The 21078-nt window shown below is 53.1% G+C and overlaps 2 protein-coding genes across 6 annotated transcripts; both read right to left on the bottom strand.

Moving 5' to 3' along the window:
- On the bottom strand, positions 85-14301 carry SEPT3 (septin 3). Of its 3 annotated transcripts, none has more exons than XM_021383403.1 (10): positions 14016-14301; positions 9041-9232; positions 8454-8582; positions 7661-7742; positions 6826-6963; positions 6386-6503; positions 5836-5931; positions 3750-3849; positions 3272-3323; positions 85-2597 (listed from the first exon to the last, which is right to left on the bottom strand). In XM_021383403.1, the coding sequence occupies exons 1-10, from the start codon at positions 14299-14301 to the stop codon at positions 2462-2464; spliced, it is 1329 nt and encodes a 442-aa protein (XP_021239078.1). In that variant the 3' UTR covers positions 85-2461. The 3 variants fall into 3 exon arrangements, with proteins under 3 accessions (XP_021239078.1, XP_021239010.1, XP_021238934.1); XM_021383335.1 differs by lacking the exon at positions 14016-14301 and adding an exon at positions 12914-13129 and having other exon boundaries at positions 3750-3846; XM_021383259.1 differs by lacking the exon at positions 14016-14301 and adding an exon at positions 12914-13129.
- On the bottom strand, positions 15454-21006 carry LOC110391560. 3 transcript variants are annotated; one of them, XR_002434149.1, is made up of 4 exons: positions 20568-21006; positions 19424-19592; positions 17923-17985; positions 15454-17200 (listed from the first exon to the last, which is right to left on the bottom strand). XR_002434149.1 is itself a non-coding variant. In XM_021383576.1 (3 exons), the coding sequence occupies exons 1-3, from the start codon at positions 18741-18743 to the stop codon at positions 16989-16991; spliced, it is 699 nt and encodes a 232-aa protein (XP_021239251.1). In that variant the 5' UTR covers positions 18744-19405; the 3' UTR covers positions 15454-16988. The 3 variants fall into 3 exon arrangements, 2 of the variants coding, with proteins under 2 accessions (XP_021239251.1, XP_021239193.1); XM_021383576.1 differs by lacking the exons at positions 19424-19592; positions 20568-21006 and adding an exon at positions 18317-19405 and having other exon boundaries at positions 15454-17197; XM_021383518.1 differs by lacking the exons at positions 19424-19592; positions 20568-21006 and adding an exon at positions 18317-19405.

Raw genomic sequence — 21078 nt, forward strand, 5'->3', positions numbered from 1 at the left:
CTTGTGGTGGGTTTTTTTTGTGTGTTTTTATGCTTTTTTTTTTTTTTTTTTTTTTTTTTTTTTTTTTTTTTCTGGAGAGTGAACCCCTGGTCAAGGAGCCCACGGGCCTCTGTAGGCCCTGAGAAGGCCTGACTCGTGGGCCAGGGTCTGTGCCCTTCTGTAGGCACCTCCCCACGCACCCTGCGCTGCCCTGCTCGAGGAGGTTGTGTCTGTGTAGGGTTTGCGGTGGCGCTGAAAGACACCAAGCTTGCTTTTCTCACTGGGCCTTTATGGATTCTTTAGAAACAGTCTACTGTAGGAAATTACAGAGCAGAGCATCAAAACCATTTCATTACAACCAACCCCCCAACCCCCCAGAATCTTACACATACAGAGCAAACTGTGCAGCCTTCACCCCACAGCCCAAGGTGCAGGCAAGAAAGCCCTTCCAGCTTTGCTGCCAGCAGTGCCAGCTCTCTGCCGTGCCCTGGCTGGGCCCAGCGTCATGACGTGGCCGCACTGGGACATCCCTTGGCCAGTGACCATCGCACCCCAGTGATACATTGAGGAGAGCTGAAGTGGCTGGCTGGTGGGCACAGGCTGGGAGGAGGCTCCTACCCCACGACGGCCATTGTGTCTGTAGCAGCGTGACCTCTGCAAGGTCCATGTGGTGGCTGCAGACAGCAGTGAGGAACAACGTTCTTGTCAAGGCTGAAGAGGCCTGGTGCTGAGGTGGGATGGTGGGTAAGGGGCTGCATGAAGTGCTGGGAGCTGTGAACGTGGTGGGGGAAAGGGACAAGAAAGGCTGGGAGGACCTTCACGTCCTGGCAGTGCTGAGAGCAGCTGATGTGTGTGGATGGATGGAAATGAGATGGAAGAGACATTTGCTTTGAAAAGACAGCACCACAGAAAGCCACAATATGAACACAAGCTTCTAGATGGTTCTGCAAAGCTTGGATCACCCTCATTCTGGCCCTGAACAGCTCTGTCCACAAACCTCAGGCTTTGCTTCAGTCACACCAGCCTTTCCAGACCTATCCCAACCCAACATACTTCCCTGTACTCACAGCACTACCATCCCACTCCATGGCCTTCTGCACGTGCACTGCTAATGCAACCAGAAGTTCTTCTGGGGTACAGACCCGGGTAGCTAGGTGACATGCTTCTGCTAGGTGATGGGCAGACTGCCACGTTCAGGGCAGTTGTGAGCCCTCTCAGAGTCACCACCCTTGGAGGTGTTTCAGAATCATGTGGATGTGGCACTGAGGGACATGGTTAGTGGGCATGGTGGTGATGGATTGATGGCTGGACCAAGTGATCTTAGAGGTCTTTTCCAACCTCAATGATTCTATGAATCTATAATTTAGCCTCCAGTAAAACTGCATCTTTCTGCTCGTGGGTCTTTACCTTCTCTCCCTGCTTCCTCCAAGTGAAGGTGAAACAGTGGCTTTTCAATATGAGTCAACAAAAGCACATTGATAAGAAAGAGGTGAATGTGGTGAAGGAGGAAAGGACTCAGAGAAAGGGAAGATTTTGGAGGAAATGAAGGATAGACAGGGTTGGGAGCAGAGAAAGTAAGATAAGGAGAGAAAGGAAGAAAGCTACAGAGGGTTAAAAGGGAATGAGGATAAAAGTAAAGGAGAGGACATGGGAAGCAGGAGAGCAGTATGAGGGGCAGGGGAGCAGCGCAGGCTGAGGCTGCTGGAGTACCAAACAGATATTTTGGTGAGGAGAAAGTATTTATTGTGTTCCCATCACCAGTGGACACCAAAGAAGATATCTTGGTGTTCTTTTATTCTTTAATTCTGGAAAATATGGCTCTTTCCCCCAAGTACTTTGATGCTTCTCAGATAGATGCTACAGCTCACAATCTGTCTCCTTCCACCACTCACTTTCCCTGAACCACAAAACCTGTCAATCTTCCTGTCACTTCTCCCATCTTCCAAACACCAAGCTCCCCACTTCCAAGCTGCCATTTCACTTTGGCAAGCCACAGCAAAAAAAAATGGAGATAAAATGCTGGGCCACCATCCTCCCTGAGCAGTCAGCTACCTTCCCACCCACCAAGAACTCCACCTTCTGTCCCAGAGTCTCTCTGAGCTATGTCCCCAAGTGATAAAAACAGGACCCCGGCATGCCCCACACCTTCCGCTTCCAAAGCCCTATTGCCCCCATAAGTCATTTCCCCACCCCCATTTCCCCCAGACAAGACACACAGCTGAGACACAGAAACAAGAGAAAGGAAGATGACAGACAGTCCACTGTGCAAAATACAAACTGAGAATGAGGACAGTTTGGGAAGGGCAGAGAAGATGCCTTTGGTCCCCCTCTGGCACACAGGTAGGCACACACGCACACACACATGCACCCTCCACACACAGAGAATGCTCCACATGCTTCAGAGACAGGCTCGTGGTAGAGCCAGGGGTAGCAGGGGTGGGTTGTCGTATCCAGAGACACCAGATGATGTCAGGGGTGTCATTCACAGGTTACTTTCGTGGTTTTCCTCTGTCTCAGAGGTCATGGGGGGCAGCCCTCCATTGTCATTCAGCCGCTTGGCCCTGTAGGTCTCATAGTGGATGTTGTGGGTCACTTCTTTCAGGTCCTGAAGGTGAGTCCTGCATGGGACAAAGTGAAAGTGGGGTTGGAAAGAGGATATGATAACCAGCATCAGCGCTATCAGTGTTAGCTTTCTGTCTATCATTTTATTCCCCGAGATAAATAGAAGAGTTCTTCAGTCAGTCTGGTTAACAAACTTACCCACTTCCCATATAGGTTCCAGAATGCAACAGAGAGATGGAATATCAGCATGCAAGAAGACACTTAGGCAGGATGCAGGATATGGACTGCAGTCTCTCTCTGTGCTTGCCAGTGTCTTGTCTGTCTCAAACCTGTGCCCCTTATCTTATCACTGGGCAGCACCACTGAAAAGATGGTCTAGGATAGGGTAGTGTATTCTTTACCAATGACTCCAATCCAAACCTATGTCAGCAACAACTAGAAGTTGCTGGAACCTAACACAATTGATAGGATTAAAGAAGGGTGCTATTACCCTGCTTTTCTTAAGGTGTCCAGATCATACATGAAAACCATCACCTACTTGACGTAGTGGTCAAGAGAAGCACTAGAGTACTGACCCCTTAACTCAATCCAACCCTACCCCACATAAGCATTTACTGCCTGAAAAGTGCTTTATCTTCCCTCCCATAAGGACTATTTCACTCTAAGAGGGTCTCAGGAAGAATTCCTTCTTATCAAGAGATGAGAGTAATGGGCATAACTGTGGCCTTACCTAATGACAAAATCTCGAAGCAGGGCAAATTCACAGTGAGTGAGGTTTTCCACTGAAAAGAAAGCAAGGAAATGTTACGTTTGATTTTTTCAGCAACCTGTTTGTGGTTACAGAGCATGGGAAGGTCATTGCTATGGGATATGCATGCTTCAGGTGGGCATATGGCAGAAAGAATGGCAGTTGTGTGAACAGCAGACAAGCTGTCAGGCATTGAGCAGATGTGCTGAGTGGTGACAGGTGGGTAGGAACTCAGCTTCATGCACCCCATGGTGTTGAGAATGGTTCTGCCAGTTAGCAATAGTGTACCACATTGACAGTGGCAGTTCCCTCCAAGTAGAGCTATTTGAGAGTTCACTTCTTGCTTGGTTTAAAAAAAAAATAACAACAAAACACACAAAGACAAAAGGCATGGGAAGGAAGCCATGAGACGTATTATCAGGACCCTGTTATCATCTCCCAAAAGCAAGAGTTTCCTTACCTTCAATGATTCCCCAAGGTGTTTTCCTGCCCAGGACTCTTTTGCCATTCACTTGGTACTCCTTGTCACTGCCCACTACTGCGAAGGGCATGCTTTCCTGCTAGGGAAAGACATGTGGAGAGACCTATCAAACCCATTCCAGAGAGCAGCACCATCACTGTTCCTTAGCCACCTCTCCTCCTCACACCTCACCAAATGCAAAGACTACCGTGAGGGAGGAGGTTCTCCAAAGTAAAACTTCACACATCATTGCAATCCATAGCATTTTGGGCTCTTGTTTTACAGGTGTCCTTGCACCCCCTGGGCTTAGTATATACCTTGCAGTAACACCAAAGGCTCCAGAGAGGGGAGTAAAGCTTTTCTGCACACATCTCCAGCTTTTCTGAAGGGCAAGGTGACCAGAGAGGAGGTGCATTGACATACCAGGTGAGTGTCTGTCATCCCAAGGCTCCTCACAAGGATACTTTACAGTGAGTATTTCTCACCAAGTTTGCAGTTCTTCACTAGAAAATCTCACAATAACCCCCTTAACAGAACACATGAACATTCAAAGCTCAATTACTGAAATTGTTGTACTGAGGAGGGCCAGAGGTCCCTGGGAAGTGGGACAGTAGGAGAGACTGTTGTGGATCAAGATATCTCTACACACAGGGAGAAAGCTCCTGTTTCCAGAGAACAGGGATTCTACTATTCATAAGGCTGTGCGGCTGTTCATAGGTTTGTCCTGCTTTGTAGACTTCCCTGGGCCTGGGAAGGGATTGCAATTACCCAGGAATAGAGCATAAAAGACAGTTTATTTCTTACGTGTGAGCATACCAAACCTAGGGGCAATTAGGCTGAAGTGCAGAACAAATTGTGGCACCTTCCTTACAAACAGTAACAGTTCGGAGGAGAAGCAAAACCCATCTGGTCTCCCCCAGAGTGTGTGATGTGTTGCCAAATGGGAAATGATTAATGAAGCTGGGGGAGGTGGGAATTTCTGCTGGGGCTATGACAGTTAGGGGGCTTGAAAGAGCAAGTCTCAGGCAGCCAGGCAGTTAGTTACTGCTAGAGTTTCTTGAGGACTACCATAGAAGACAATATTTCCATGAATAACCCCAAAAATAATGAGTGGGCTAACTAAATGCAGTAGCATTACAAAGCCAGGGGGTGTTGTCAGTCCAGAGGCAAACTGGGTTATTATCCAGGAGGATCTAGGTAAGTTTGAGGTACAAAGAGCAGCATTTAGGGAATAACACCAAGAATTTCTGCTGTGACTTTTGAGTTTGTGCACAGGCAATGACTGAAGGAGGGGAAGGACCCCATCTGCCAGTCAGTCACAAGATGACCACGAGTCACCAGTGTGATGCAATTGTTTAGAGAGCACATGTGGTCCAGGGGCTTAGCAGTTCTGATCTCAGAAAAGACAGGGGAGCATCGGGTGCCCACACCAGTGCCAGAAAATCTAATCAAACTAGAGCAGGCACATAAAAAAATGTTAATGGAATACAGGAAAACGGGAAGCTTGACCAGAGGAGCTTGTCTCATTTAGCTGACCAGAAGAAGGCCAGCACAGGATAAGATTGTTCTCTGGCTGATGGGACCAGTAGGCAGGAGAAATGTTCAAGTCCATGTTGGCACAAGAACACGTGTAATCCTGGGTACAACCTGGCCATGAACAAATGCAGGCTGGAAATTAGATGATTTCTACCTGTCTGAGGTAGGAAGAATGAGACAATCCCTTCTCATAGCAGTTGGCAGGGCAAATCACTGGACTGCTTCTCAGGTGGAGTTTGGCCTGAGGTCATGAGATGGTTATCTGGGACAGGGACTGGACTTGGCCCTTTGGTCCTTAGCAGAGGCCAAACAGAGCATTCAGCAAGAGAAGGCGAAGTACAGTCCTTCCTTACTCAGCCTTCCTAGTACCCATGAAGATGTCAGGGACAAATTAAACTAGGAAGGATGAATAGAATTCTCTTGTGTCCATTGCATCTTTCACTCAGGGACCATGAAGCACTTAAAACCAAGTGACACTTGTCTGTTTTACTCATTAAATCTGACCAGCCCTCAGCCCTCCCTTCCCCTCCCACAATAAAATGTTTCCTACCCTGATTTTGTCGTTTTCTGTTTTATCCTCCAAGTCCTCATCAAATTCTTTCTGGGGGTAAAACTCGATCCCATTCACTTCTAGCTCTTTGCGCACCTGGACAGAGAGACATTTTGGAGGACAAAGCAACAAAAACCTGAAGGGAAGGGAGGCAGGATGGTTGGGGAGACATGTCTGGGACATCCTTCCAGTGGGGAAGGGCTGGAAGGACTGTCCCCATTGAGGTGTGAAGCAAAGTGAGGACATGGCAACAGTGACAAGTCTTTCTCCCCCAGCCCCAGCTACTTGTCTGGCTCTGTAATTCCCATGACAGAACATATCATGGGATGTCACAGGGATGCCCACTGTTCTTCCTCCGCTAACAGATGTAATCTCCAAGCCATGGACAGCTGCATCTTCAGGGCAGTGCTAGGACTTACCCACCAATCCAAAGCTGGACTCTGAGTGCCCTGGGGACTGAGCAGTAGTCCCAGCAGAAAGGATATGGTTCATTTCTCCCATCTCCCAGCCAGGGAAGGGAGGGATCCCATGCAGAAGGAGGGATACTCACTCTTTGTTTGAATTCGGTCTTCTCCTCCAAGGTCATCGTGTCAGCCTTGGCAATAACCGGGATGATGTTCACTACTTTGCTGAGATGTTTCATGAACTCCAGGTCCAAGGGCCGCAGGCTGCAGCCCAAGAAGGAACAACACGGAAGGGGTCACTTTACCCTCCTTGCCCTTCATCCTAGTGACTCTCCCAGCATCAGGGCATCAGTGAGACCTCCATGTTCCCATCCATCCTGCCCACTCCCAAAAAAAGCACAATGATGTTTCTCCTGCCTTTGATATCCAGACCCTTTCAAACCCTGCAATGCCTAAAGTGAAGCTAATAGTATCCAGCCCTGCTGGTAGGACTCCTGGGTCTGCAGCTGAGACTGAGCTGTGCAGGGTGTATATCTGCAACAGTGACATGAAGGGGATGAGAAAGGACAGGGAACTGCATACGTACGAGTGGCCCGTGGGGGAGATGAAGTAGAGGCAGCAGTGCACTCGCGTGTCTGGAATTCGTTTCTTCCTTGCAATATTCACCTCTTCTTTCAAAAATTTTTCATATTGTTCATTGATGTATTTCTCTATAGGCTCCCAGCTGTTAAAGTGGGAGAGAGAGATGAATAGATAGGTACAAATCTCCTCATGTTCCTGCCTACAGTGTTCCCAGCTCTGACAGCAGTAAAGCAGACTCTGGCATTAAAAAAAAATCCACTACCAGCAGAGATGTTTAAGAGTTTTCCAACTGAGCAAACTGCTATGGAAATCAGCAGTTAAATCAGTGGAAGAGGGAAGGAAGGACCCGATGGTGCCATGGCAAGGGGCTGCTGAGGGCTGGTCTTTGTGAGAAATCTTGGAAAAATTTGGATTGCCTGATTCCGGGCAGAAAAGCTCAATTTTCAGCTAAAGAAGCATGTGTAGAATGCTCAATCTGGGGGAGGGGATTACAGTTTTTTGCCTGGTTTCCTGGCGGTGAGTTGATCTGGCAGCATGGCTGCATTTTACCTGTACTGGGGGTGAAGGGTTGAGAGCAAAATGAGGGCAGGTATTTCCTGAGTGTTTGAGTGAGGGTAAGGGTTTTAAGGCACAGAAATAGGCAATCACTATTTAATGTGCACATACCTCTGAGCACACATGTAAACCCATGGTGCTCAAAATTCCACATCCCAATTACTGACTCTGAGTGCACTGGGATCCCAGACACTTTCCAAGGCAAGTAACTGAGCATCACTCCATGTATCAACTTAACTGCAGCCCCTTATGGGACATACAGGTCTTGATGGGGTAAAACTCACCAGTTCTCGTTGTTGATCTGGTCTCCGAATCCCGGGGTGTCAATCACTGTCAGCTTCATTTTGACACCACCTTCTTCAATAACTGAGAAAGAAATTGCAAATCATTGCATGCCTCCCTGGGGACCTGCTCCATCATGAGGCATGTCTCTGTGTCTTACAGGAAAGCAAGAGTGCCCTGCCCTCTTCCTCGTCCACCAAGAATGACGAGGCCAGGCTGGGTCATGCCTCAACAGTTGTGACCCCTCTTGGGCTTCTGACTCTAAGTTTTGGTAACCTCTGCATCAAAGTTACCTCATACCACTTTTCTGCAGGAAAAAGGATTTGTGCTTATTTATGTGGCCCACCTAACTAACACAACTTGTCCTCTCCTCCACATACCATCTTGAATTTGGGATGATGCTCATTGCTCCTCACTGTTTAAAAGCTAGGCTGATGTTTTGCCCTGAGAAGATGTACTCTGCCAGGTTTAGGACAAGATCCAACAGTGCAGTTGGTATAGACCATTAAATGTCTGCAGATAGGAATCACAAGGGTTAGCCCACACACACAGACCAATGTCTTGGCAGGGGAAATGTCTCTAACACTTTTTCTACCTCTTACTTTTGGCTATGACATCAGTGGGAAGCACCACTGCTTAAGAAAAGCATTGTCTAGGTCTGAGGTCACGTAAATCTGGCACTTCTCCTTTAGCTTCGCATGGAGAAAGGGCTGCCTTACAGCAAAGTACTAGGTTCTTCTGCAGAGCCATGCTGAAGCATCAGCCTTGCCTGCATCCCAGCAGCCTGGCTCTTACCATGCCCAATGGCTTTGATCTCCACTGTCTTGGGAATCTTCTCCTCCCGGTTCCAGCCTGAAGATTTGCGGCTCACCTGGGATTTGAAGAGGGTGTTCACCAGCGTAGACTTTCCAAGCCCACTCTGACCTGAGGATTGCAAAGAGGAAGCTTATGACATCTGCCACAGCCCAGCAATGGCATCAGACTCAGAGAACAGAGTCAGAATGAAGAAGTGTTGTAGGTATCTCCCTGTCTTGTACAAGATGTCAATTCAGGTTGGATAATAGGAAAAAAATTTCTCCAAAACTGTGGTGGTGCACTGAAACAGGCTGCCCAGGGAGGTGGTAGAGTCACTGTCCCTGGAGGTATTCAAGAACTGTATGGATGTGGCACTGAGGAACATGGTCACTGGGCAGGGTGGGGATGGGCTGACGGTTGGACTATGTGATCTTAGAGGTCTTTTCCAACCTTAATGATTCTATGATTCTCCCAGAGTGAGCACTGTCTGATCCTTCATGCCCTCCCTTCAGGGCTTGCTCTCCCACTTGGCCTCATGGGAGAGCATCCAGCCATGGTTCCCAGTTCCTCCACTGATCCCTGCCTACCTACAACCATAATGTTGAAGTCGAAGCCTGTCTTCATGGTCTTCTTGCGCATCTGCTCAATGATGGTGTCAATGCCGATGTAGCCCAGTAAGTTGGCATTAATGCCCACGGGTTTCATTGGCACAACTGGTTTTTGTCGTGGCTCTGGGACTAGCTCAGACATGGCTGCTTCGTTTTTGCTCTCGACTGGTCCTGCACAGGGAGAAAGATTGAGAAATCATCACTCAGGTGTGATAAGGACCTCCCTGCTGCCCTGTGGAAGGCAGATTTAAGTGTCCATTTCAAGGGCTGCTGAGCATGAGAAGACAGCAAGATTTTAGTAGTAAGGCTCTTCATGGAGGAACACCTACTTGAGTTTCCAGCATACTCTTCTACATATCACTGTGGATGAGGAGTTGGACAAGCAGGGTTCCTTGAGCATGGAACATGTTAATCTCTATCTCCAAACAGCAGCAGCAGGCCTAGTGAAACTGGCTGGGCTCCTAGAGAGGGGCCAGAACACCAGTGTGTGTCTCCTTCTTGATTTGCCTCCCAGTTCTCACCAGAATCCACAACCTCCACACTTGCCTCCTGCCCACAGATTGGTGCTGTTTGTCATGCCTACCCTTAAACTGTGTTTTGTCCTCCCTCCCCTCCCTGCTTCTTCCATGCAAAACAAACCAGCAGAGAGAAAGGCCCTGAGGGCTTCCTAGCCTCCCCGACTCTTTTTTGGGTGACAGCACACACAGCTTGGGGCAGGCCTTGGCCATTCATCTCCATCTCTTGCCTCATTAGTGAGCAGATCCCACTCACCACAGAAGGAAGCTGGAGGTTGGGAGAGGACAAGGCACAAAGGGAAGCTGTTATTGGTGAGGACAGGAGGCATGAGGGATGGATCTGGAAAGGAAGATGAAGGGGGGATGGGAATCAAGCACCCTTCATATACAACCAGCTGCAAACTGGAGCCTCTCCCACTCTAATTACTATGCTTTGTCTCATTAGATGGTTATTTTTCTAGGACAAAGACAGCATGCTCTTTTGCTTGGTAAGCACTTCTCTTATTTTGGATGCTACTTCCATACACATCTCACACTAAATTATCCCTTTCCATCGTTTCGGCAGGGTTTGTTTTTGCTCCTCTCAGCAGATCCTGCTGGCTGCAGAAGAGCAAGCAAGTGGCCAGGCAGGTGACTGCCATCTGGGGGGACACATGGGCTGAGGTCACCGACAGCACCAGGGACAGCTCAGCTAGAACAGGCCAGGGGCTTCGAGATTAGGGAGATCTTGTTCATGGATAGGTAGTCCTGAAGGTCCTTTGAGCCAGCTCTGCTGGAGGATGCCCTGCCTCTCCTCCAAACGGACCAGAACCTGGGGGGACCAGGGCTTGGCCAAGCGGGGCTGGCTGTTGGGAACACCCCCTGCTGCTGGTGGAGGCAGTCTGCCTATCTGAGTACTACTCACCACAACCCTCACCTCCAGCCGTCACAGCTCGCCTGTGCTCTCCTGCTGACAGAGCCTGCCCTGAGGCTCCCCGTGTCTTTTTCCAGCCTTCTCAAAGCTGCTGCCAGCCAGGAAAGCCCACTTCATGGAGGAACGAGTCAGCCAGCTCTCCTCTACCCTGCCCTTCACTTGTCCTCTCGTGCCTGTCCTGTGCCACCTGTACTATGGCCACATGGCTGGGCCGTGCCCCATATCTTGCAGTGCCCACACACAGCCCTGCTCCTTATCTTTCCATTGTTGGGATGACTACGGAGGGGGTGGAAGGGAGAGGGTAAGCAGAGCCATTGCTTATTGCTCCTGGCCACAAGCTGACTAAGTCTGCCAGAGCAGCCTGCATTGGGGTCCCCCCTACCCCAGAGTGACGGAGGAGGAAGAGGGAGGTGAGATGGAAGGAGGGAGCTGGCAGCCACCCTCAGGGCTCACTACAAGGCTGATAACCCATCCCTCAGTCTTGCTGTGCTGAGGAACACTTTGCCCACAGCTGTTGCTGACTGCTGTGGACACTGCAATACTTGGCCATCTCTTGGCAGCCTTCACTGCTCGAGTGGCTGGAGCACATCTGTTCAAGTCAGGTCCCAGCAGCCTGAGCACCTATAAAAAGCCCTGAGATCAGGGAAAAAAAACAACAACTCTAGAATTCTTAAATACTTCCAGGACTGTTTATCAATGGTGTGGCTCTGGGAGTTCCAATTTCAGGGTCAGAATGTCTCAGGGTAGGGAATACCCCTTTTATCTTAGTCACTTGCCTTCCTCTTCATGTAGGGTGCTTCCTGCACAGGCTTTAAATGGAAGCCCACATTTTACAAAGGGATACCTGAAGGCTTTGTGCTGTGATTTTCCACCTCTTGGCTCCTACAGAGGAATCCAAGGAGCCAATTGCGGGCCAGCCAGCAGGAGATCAGGGCGTGCAGGACTGGAGCCAGAGCTGTAGGGCACCTCGAGCCACAAAACATGCCTGCCTTGTCCCCTGGGGATGGCTCTGCTTTAGGGGTTGTGATGCTAACGCTGCTGCTAAGCTTCATTACAGCTCTGACTGGTCAAGGAGTAGCATTATGCATCCCAAGCACATCCCGCAGTCCCGCTGACCATTCCCTCCAGTGTATCCATTGACAGAGAGCTATGGTCAGTGCAGCTGTGATGAAAAGAGGGTTAGTCAAGGTTAACCACTCGCATCCGCTGTTTGCATTACCACCCATTTCCCTGCTGCTTTGTTCTGTGTGCTAAGCAAGAGCTGATTTAAGAGGGCAGCCGTGGTGATGGGCTCCCTGGCTGCAGGCAGAGCTGTACACCTGAGGCCGGGGCTTGCAGGGACAGAGCAGCTGTGGGTGCCCAGGGAGGCCCCAGTCAGCTCCGTCAACCCACCCCAAAATGTTTCCCTGTAGGCCACAGCCGGCAACGGGCACCACTGCTGCACCATATCCATGACGGAGATGGCCCTGCAGACCAGCTGTGGGCTCAGGCAGGGGTACCTCCATCCACGGTGTCCTGGGGCAGAGCAGACCTGATAACCTACATACAGCCTTATCCCCTCCCCCTGCCTTCCCATCCTTTGTCTGAGTGGCATGAGGGAGGGGAGGCTGCAAGCAGCCGGCCACCACCACAACCCAGCTCACAGTTCTGGAAAGCTGCTTTGCTCCCATGCAGCACATCCACGGCCTCGCTGCAGCTCTCCTGCCCTGACTGGAGGCAGTGACCTTTGCGTGTCACACTCCTTTGCCACCCATGTGGCTCCAGACCTGTGTCCCTGCTCCCCAGCCTGAGCACCACCGGGTATTTCAAGCTAGGCTGGGTAACCTATCCCAGCCTTCTGGGCTGCCGCAGCCTTGCTGGCAGCAGCCTTCCTCCATGTGCCCTCACTGCTCTGCAGAGGGCTTTGGCTGCAGCCAAATCTAGGGCAGCGTGTGCTGAAGCCTCTCCAGAGATGCAGGAGCTGGAGGTGACAGCGCTGGCACATCCCCAGCTGTACCCCAAGGCAAGGGAATGCTGAGCACCCCAGGACCTGGGCATCTACCCCACCAGAGCCGCCTGTCCCCAGCCCACCCGCCAGCTCCCGCGCAGGTGCCTGGGGAGCAGCACAGAGCATCCCCACTGCCCCGGCAGCAAGAAGGGACAAGGCAGTGGCAGAACAGTTCATCAGCTTTCCCGGCCCTGGACCAGCTGGGATTATCTCTGTCTTTCAGAGCAGCCCCTGGCGACAGCTACTCTGTATCAGCACCACAACCGCCAACCCCGGTGCTGTTCCTTCAGTGCTACCATTGAAAGATGAGAAGGAAAAATACGAAGCTGATTCCCCCCGCTGCCTTTTGGAAATACTCATCCCCAGCAGTGTGGGGGCACAAGAAGCCTGTGTGTCCCTGCGGCATCGCCCAGCCCCGCCAGCCCGCAGCATCCTACCTTTGAACATGAAGCTTCCTTTGCCTGTGAACACTCTCCCGAGGGGGTGGCTCTGCCCCCACTGTCCTAAGCTTGACGCTGGTGCAGCACGGTGGGTTACAACGCTCTGTTTTTACCTCTCTCCTTCTTTCCTGTCCTCTTCTCCCCCCTCTCCTTCCCCTCCTTCTCCAGTGGCTATTTCAGCCGAGCAGAGATGCTGGTGCTGCTCCTGCTGCCACCGTCATGTGACCTGAATATTAAACATCGCTGCAAAATCTCCCCCGCCCGCGCTCCCTCCCGAGCTCCATCCCCACTCCCCATGGGGTGGGCACAGTGGCGGGCACGGAGGAGCACCATGGACAGGCTCCATGCACCATGAGGGGGCCCTCGCACAGCCCCCCCCATGCCCCCCCCCGCACCACCTTCTCCCTCCCGAGCATCCCTGAGTGCAGCTGCCTGTTTGCAGGGGGAGTATTTAACCCTTTGTGGCTGAGAAACCATGCTCCCCACCTGGATATTTCTTTATTTTATGGGATGGTGAGGCCTCACAGAGAGAGGGAGTTGGGAATTGCAAACAGCTCATTAAGACCCATTTGCCCTTCAGCTCCACTTGCGGAGGCATGAGAAACCTCTCCTCCCTTGGCACCGCAACTGCTGGCTGCCAGCCCCCAGTGCAGAGACACAGCCACCCACTGTGCATGTGTGTGCGTACATGTGCGTGTATGCACACACATGTGCAAGGAGCCACTGGTTGTGTCTGGGAGCCGTGTGGGTCACTCAGCTGCTTCAGAGCAGGATGCCCCTTCCCTCTGTGTTGCCTCCTCCAAGGTCCCCAACACGCGCTGTGGCTGCCCTGAGCTGTGCCGGGGCACCAACATTTTGGCAGGCGATGCCAGCACCCAGCTCTGAGAGGTGGGTGGCTTTCTCCACAAGTGTGCTCAGCATGGCTGCCTTAGGATGGACAGACAGACAGACAGTCATGGTTCCCCTCCAGACACCACCCTCTCCTGACTCTCCACTGCCCCTCAGCTCTGTCAGAGTGAGGGGGAAACCCCCCAAGCCCCCACACTGCCCCGCACAGCATCCCTGACGACCCCCAGCCCACCTCACGGCGCACACCCACCAGTGCGGTCCCCGATGCCCGACATCTTCTCCATCGGTGCGACCTCAGCCCCTCCATGTCCTGATGCAGGCCGTGGGCACGGGGCCACAGGGGTGACTGGGGCCGGGGCCCGCAGCCGCTGCCAGGGAGGCCCCCCAGCCCCTTGCCGCAGAGTGACCCAGAGGCAGCTCCGCTGGGTGGGAGCACCAGGAGGACCATCCCGCCGTGGCAGGGGGCCTGGAATGCGGCTGGGGCCAGCCAGCCTTGAGGTGGGAGGGCAGAGGGCTGAGGCGACGTCCTCCTCCATGTTGGGCTATAGGCAGAGGCGTGAAGGTGTGGGTCAGCTGGGCCCAGCAGAGTGAGGCAGCTGGGGGGCCCAGCCCCAGCCTGCCACAGGGCTGAGGGCTGCTGAGCCCTCTCCACCGAGTGGCCGCCGTCCTCCCTGGCGGCCTGAGCACCCGCCTCCAGCCACCACAATGGGCCGCTTGTGGCCTGCCCAAGGTGCCCCCACACTCGCTGTCCGGCTGCTCCCACCCCCGCCATTCCCAGAGCCATGGCAGTCAGTCCGTGCTGTGGGGCAGCCCTACACACAGCTCCATGTCCTCCTTGGCGGTACCTCTGTGCTTGTGGGTCTGCCAGTGGCAGGCTAGCTCTCAAGAAAAGGGAGCAGGATTTACAAAAAATTGCAAAACACTTAGAATTTTTGAAATGTTTTCCCTTTGTATCTCTCTCTCTCTCTCTTTTTTTTTAATTTTCAAATGGCAAATTCCATTTTAACAATGTCTTCCCCCAGCAAGGAAGAGAGTGTTGCGTGGGCGCTCCAACGCCTTCACATTGCGTTGGCCAAAGACATGGATGGGGTTGGTGGTGTCGGCGTGGCAGGGAAGGCTCTGTTTTCCCACAGCAGGCTGGGGCTGGGGCTGGGAGGCACCATCGCCCCATACGTCACCTGGCAAGGAGCTTGGGCAGTGTGCTCACTGCAACTACCTGAAAGCCTCTCTACAATGACCTGAAAGGAGGTTGTGGTGAGCTGGGGGTCGGCCTCTTCTCCCACGTAACAGTGATAGGATGAGAGGTGACAGCCTCAAGCTGTTCCAGGGGAGGTTTGGGTTGGATATGAGGAAGAACTTCTCAGAAAGAGCGGTGCTGCTCTGGCCCAGGCTGCCCAGGGAGGTGGGTGATACAGTCACCGTCCCTGGAGGTGTTCCAGAACCGTGTGGATGTGGCACTGAGGGACACTGATGGTGGGGACAGACTGACAGTTGGACTCAGTGATCTTAGAGGTCTTTTCCAACCTTAATGATTCTATGATTTCTATACATGGTGCAGAAAAGGAGAATGAAAAGTGTGAGAAGAGCAACTTGATGCTGCCCAGTGTTTTCCAGCACTAAGTATCTTCTCCAGTGCTTTATGCAGCTTAATTCAGTATCTGAGACTTCCCCTCTGCCTCAAATTCTCTGCACAACTCTCACTGAGAGACAGTCTCAGCTTTCAGCCAGCATTTGCCTTTGGCTTTATTGTTCCCAGACACCCCTCCCTCATGCCCAGCACAGAAACGCTGCCAGTGGAGAGCTGCTGGGCTCTCAAGGAACAAAATCAAGTGCTCCTGGCTGGAGGCAGCTCCCAGGGGGAACAGCAGGGAAACAATACAGTGGGCACATGGTTTGCACACACCTTTATTCTGCTGTGGACTCTACTGACAGTAGTACTTAGTGAGCTGTGGGGAGAGCTGGGCGGCGGGCTGGGGCAGGAATGTGATCAATAAAGCTGAGGATGGCACTTAGTGCCACGCAGTGCAGTCTTTTTCCCAGCCCCAAGCAACCAAGGCACAACAAACATGGAATGCACCTGTGTGAGGCTGCATCTGTGTTTTGAGCCTTCGCTCAGCACAGTGAGCACAAGTTTTGGCACATGAATAAACCTGCTGGCTCCATTTCCCTGCTGAGAGAGGCTCCCCAGCCAGGGGACTCACGTCAAGACCCACAGTGTTTGTCTGAATGGAATGGCTCTCAGCTTCTCTGGCTCAGAACAGAGACAGAGCTCCTGCCAGGGTGCCCGGTGTTGGTGGGGAAGGTAACAGTGGTACTACTGCAGTCTGGGAAGGTGAAACATGCCAGAAAGACCTCAGATATTTACAGGATGTCCTGACCCATTCCCTCCTGAGCCAAAACCCTCAGAGCTAAAAATTGCCTCTTACTCCCAGAGAATTATCAAGGGCACATTGCTCACTCACACCAGCCCAGTGCCTGGGACCTGTGTTGGTTCAAGGAACCAGACAGAGGGGCAGTGCATTATCCCTTCTCAGAGACATGCAGGTGGAGGGATGGCTCACAGCTTGTGCTGAAGTGACGGCCAAGAGGCAGTGGTGCAGAGCTGGAGCCTATCCACACTGAAGAAGGCAGCTCACAGAGATGTGTCCTGTCTCATGCAGAGGCAGGGAGCAGAAGGGTGGGCAATCGGGAGAGGTCTACGTGACAGGTCTGGAGAGCTGCAGAGCAGCACAGTATGATGCAGGACTTGGATGAACCTCTTCAGTAAAGATGTTCAGTGCAAAGGTAGAGCTCCTGAAAACATCAGACTGTGAGCACCAGGCTCTGAAGTTCTCCATCGCAAAACCTCAACAGAAAAGCAGAGCATCTTCAGTATGGTTGTCTCAGGATCTTGCTGAGCCTTTGTTTGGCAGAGCTTCACCAAACCTGTTACCCCTGCAGAGACTTCCTGGGGTTGTGCCAAGAAGCCAGGCAGCTCCAGCTCAGGTGACAAACATGGGACCCTTTGTGTGAATGGCTCCAAGAGGAGACATCATCCCTGGGGAGAAGCAGAAACTCTTGGCTGGAGGATGGGCTGCGAGCTCATGAAAAGCCCTGAGCCTGCCGTGCTGTACAAACTTGAGGAGCGTAGGGCCAGAGTGTGAGTAGCAAGCAGGAGACCCAAGCCAGCAGAGCATGAGTGCTGTCCCACCATCTCTGGCCTTCCGTCCACCTGGTAGGCACATCAGACCTCGGGCACCCCAAAGGCCAGGTTGTCCCGAATCATCAGCGTCTTCCGAAGGTCTCGTTCCATGATCGGCCTCTGCGTTCGCCACTTGTGGGCTTCCTGGAGGCCAGGCTCAAAGTAGTAAATGCACGCTCCAAAGCCCACCAGGATGAGGATGGAGATCATCAGGTACACAGGCACAAACCAGTCCAAGAAGTGTGGCATGGCTGCTGGAGAAAAGGGGAGACAGCTCGTGGAGCACCCAGAAAGCAGCTCCACCACGAGCAATGGGTCCCACCACACCTCCTAATCCTAACCCTAACTCTCCCACTTCATGCTCCATGAGATGCTGGAACAGGTTGCCCAGAGAAGCTGTGAATGAAGGGACTTGGAACAGGATGGGCTTTGAGGTCCCTTCCAACCCAAACCTTTCTATGGTTCCATGATTCTATGATTCCATCGTGTGCCTGGGCCCCATCTTGGCTCCCTTGGGACCTTCTGTTTGTGGGCTTTTTTTTTTTTTCATACCACAGCAATCAATTGATTGAAACGCACCCAGAAGCATTCATGTGCTGAATGGCCCTGGCAGCACAAGTTCCCATCCCTGCTCCCAGGCTATCAGTGGGAAGTGTATGAACATGACTTCTATTTCTGCCCTCTGATGAACATTTTTTTGTGGCACAGGATTAGATCTGAAATGAGCTGTGCTTCTTGCTAACATAAGCAAAAAATTGCCAGCATCAGAGGGAAAAAAAATGATTCCCTCCCACCTACTGGCATAGGTTCTGGATATGTATCTGTTCTGCTCACATAGCAGAGGAGAGCTTAGCAGGTTTTGGTTCCTCATTGTCATGCTCTTTTGCTTTCAGAGCATTTTGCTTTGCCCCCCATTTTGCTGCCAGTGCCATCTTTGAGTCCTTGAGCATTTATCCTGATTTCCTTCCACACTCACCTGCTTTCAAATGCTGAGAAGAGGGACTTCCATTTGAGAAGATGTCACCTTTCCGGAGCAGCTCTGCAGATTTTAAATATGCATTAACCCTCGCAGGACCGGTGCATCTTAGCATCCCTGTGGAGCACCAGCAGCCTCTCAAAGACACAGTGCTTCAGCTGCCATAGCACTGGGGGGCTCGCTGCAAGCGGCGGGGGCAGTGGCAGGGAAAGGGGACTGCAAGAGATGGGACACGCAACGGTGCAGAAGCGATGCCCGTGCAGAAGCAATGCGCCTGCCTGCACGCAGGCGATGGGGCACAAATGGGCAGCAGCGGGCTCATCCCACCGCACGACCCCCGCAACCCAGAGGCGGGCACCCCGTTCCCATGCATCGCTAACCCCCCCCCCCTTACCTCCTTCCTCAGCCTCTGGCGGCGGGATGGGGCTGCTCCCCCCGGGATGAACGGGGCCGCTCTCCGCGCTGCCGCTGCCGGTACCGGTGCGAAGCGGAACGCGGGGCGGCAGCGAGCGGCGGCGGGAGGCGGGGACAGCGGCAGCCTCCTCCCGCGGGGCGCCCGGGGCTCCCCCAGAGCCCCCCCCCCAGTCCCGGAGGAGGGACCAATTGCATCCAGCACCGGGCTGGGAGCAGCCCCGCCGCAGCCAGTACCGGGATGCTGGCAGAAGTGGTTCTGAGACTGCATGAATCCATTCCCAGCCTGGCAATAGGTTGGATGGAGATGGGAACGACCCAGCTGCTTGGTTTCTCTTCATTATTCTTTTTTTCAGCCCTGCTGCCCTCTGCAGTGGGGTTTGCAGGGCTAACAAACACCACAGCACCATCCAAGCCCCAAAGCAGAGCCTGTGCGCATCCAGATCCCTATATCCCAAGTGGGGCAAGGTTTGACTTTGCAGAAGATCACAATTCAGGTGCAAAGGGTTGAGCCCTCTCCTCAAGAAACCTATGGCCCATGTGTTCCCCTTGGCGCCAGTGACAGGTGACACACTGCCAGTCACCGTCCCGCACCGCTATCTCATTCAGGCAGGGCTGTGCATGGCTTGCTTCCCATCCCTCTGCCCACCACAGCCCTGTGCAGCCAGTGGTGGCCGTGCCTCAGGTGCTGTGGCAGCAGCTCGCTGCGTGTGACGGTCTCCCAGGTGCTGTCACATCAGAGGTTTCTCAGCAAGCAGGCACTGATGTGCCACGTGCAGCTCAGCCACATGGAAACGCTGCAGCTGCAGCTCAGCTCCCGCTATGAGTACAGCTGCTACACGCCACTCAGCGTCTCCTAGGCATACCTATGCACAGACTGTCCTGCTCCGAGCCCACGAGAGCAGCTCCAGGCAAGAATCCCTGTGTGTGGGCCTGCTCAGGCAGCCCAGCAGTAACGGAGTGGCTGTGCTGCCTGGAACCATGCACTCTGGGGGAGCTGCCCAGGTTACAGAACCACAGAATCTTTAAGGTTGGAAAAGACCTCTAAGATCATCTAGTCCAATCATCAGCCCACCCCCACCATGCCTACCAACCACGTCGCTCAGTGCCACATCCACACATCTCCAGAGCAACTCCAGTGATGGTGACTCCACCACCTCCACGGGCAGACCGTTCCCAGCCCCAGCTTCCTCGGTGTCCTTGTGCAGCCACAGCTTTATCCGGGAGAGATTTGATGTGACACTTTCCTGGCAAAAACCCTGAATGGAGAAAGAGGAAATGGTCAGGAAAGCTCAGGCAAACGTTCCCTGTTGTTAGTGTGCCAATGGAACCTCCTCCAGGTTCCTCAGTGGAGGACAAAACCCCAGCAAGAGGCACAGACCCCCCAACTCTGGCTGCCACGGGGCCTTTGGGTCAAGAAACCCATTGGGAATCTTTGCTGATTTGTTCAAAAAGACACAGAAACGCACAATTTCAATTAACGAGCACAATGGAAAAAGCTGACTTACACTGGGTCTAAAGACAGCTGGGGGGAGCCTTTGCCAAAGGAAACTGAAGTTGCCAGCAACATATGCGGAAATGTCATTAGTTTCCCTAATAACATGCACTTGCAGCGAATTACATCATTTGTGCCTGCTGGGAGAGAGCAAGGGCACCCCGATGTGCGCACCCGCACCCCACAGAGCTCTGCTGGCAGCACGGGGCTGCCGGGAGCTGCCTGGGTGCCCGCAGGGTTGTGCCGTAACCCAGCAGCAGCTCAGCACCACGCAGCCGTACACTGTCCCCCACGAGGGACAAGGGAGAGAACCGGAAGCAGAATAGACCTCGTGGGTTGAGATAAAAACTACGTATTAACACAGGAGAGGAGCGTGGAAACAAATATGCAATGATAACTACATATATATTTGTATATAGGCACAACGCAACCACTTGCAGACCGCTGGCCGGCAGCAATACAGCTGCCCACCGACTGACGGAGGGCAGAGGCCTTCCCCTGGCCAGCTCCCCATGGCTTTACAATGCCACAAAGGCAGCGGCTCTTCCCCGCCGAGCAGCCCGGCCTGGCACTGGGCGTTCTCCCATCACCCAGCAACAAGCAAACCATCGGTGCGCTATGAACGCTGTTTTGGCTGAAACCGGGGTGCGTGGGGAGCTCTGTCCTGACTGCAGCCTCCCTTCCCCCCGCCGCCGACCTCTGCGGCAGCCAGAAATATCTGCCATCACTTCTGCTTCACCTGCCACGGCGCTGGCGACGAGCTGAGCCGTCTGCCTTTGTCAGGATCAAAGCAGGAATGATGTCAGCCTCCATCACGCCCCCTGCAGCGCTCATCGGAGGAGAAAACGCATCCGTGTATCTGTGTCAGTCTGCGTATGTGGGGAGCCCCACAGAGCGGGGCACGGGGCGAGGAGCAGGGCAGCAAGGGGAACCGGCCCCGAGGGCTCTGCACGCCCCATCCTCACGCTTGAGCTCCTCCATGCGACGACAGCTCTGTGGCTGCCGTGATTTTGCACGGACTCTGCTCGCAACACCGAGCGAGGCAAAGGGACGGCCAAGAAAAAGCAGGATGGAGCTCAGGGCGAGGACAGCTCCAGGGACAAGGCGCCAGCTTTTCCCAAAGCCGGTGACCGCGCAGCCCGGCCTTCACCCCCTCCGCACGCCTGCAACGGGAGCACGCCCAGCACCGCGACAGCCGCTACCGCCACCGGAGCGCGCCCCGCCGAGCGCGCGCCCGCGCGGCGCGGCCC

The sequence above is a fragment of the Numida meleagris genome, chromosome 1, assembly GCF_002078875.1.
Source record: "Numida meleagris isolate 19003 breed g44 Domestic line chromosome 1, NumMel1.0, whole genome shotgun sequence".
In the NCBI taxonomy this organism is placed as follows: Eukaryota; Metazoa; Chordata; class Aves; order Galliformes; family Numididae; genus Numida; species Numida meleagris.

What these genes read in the sequence shown, in the direction of transcription:
- SEPT3 (XM_021383403.1), bottom strand. Translation starts at nt 14,301, where the DNA reads ATGGAGGAGGACGTCGCCTCAGCCCTCTGCCCTCCCACCTCAAGGCTG. An exon ending in GATCAAAGCCATTGGGCATG is followed by an intron (nt 7,743 to 8,453) that starts GTAAGAGCCAGG and finishes TTTCTTTCTCAG; the next exon opens with TTATTGAAGAAGGTGGTGTC. An exon ending in ATCTCCCCCACGGGCCACTC is followed by an intron (nt 6,504 to 6,825) that starts GTACGTATGCAG and finishes CTTGGGCTGCAG; the next exon opens with CCTGCGGCCCTTGGACCTGG.
- LOC110391560 (XM_021383518.1), bottom strand. Translation starts at nt 18,743, where the DNA reads ATGGTGCTGTGGTGTTTGTTAGCCCTGCAAACCCCACTGCAGAGGGCA. An exon ending in GCCAGAGGCTGAGGAAGGAG is followed by an intron (nt 17,986 to 18,316) that starts GTAAGGGGGGGG and finishes TAAAATCTGCAG; the next exon opens with AGCTGCTCCGGAAAGGTGAC. An exon ending in TTCTCAGCATTTGAAAGCAG is followed by an intron (nt 17,201 to 17,922) that starts GTGAGTGTGGAA and finishes CCTTTTCTCCAG; the next exon opens with CAGCCATGCCACACTTCTTG.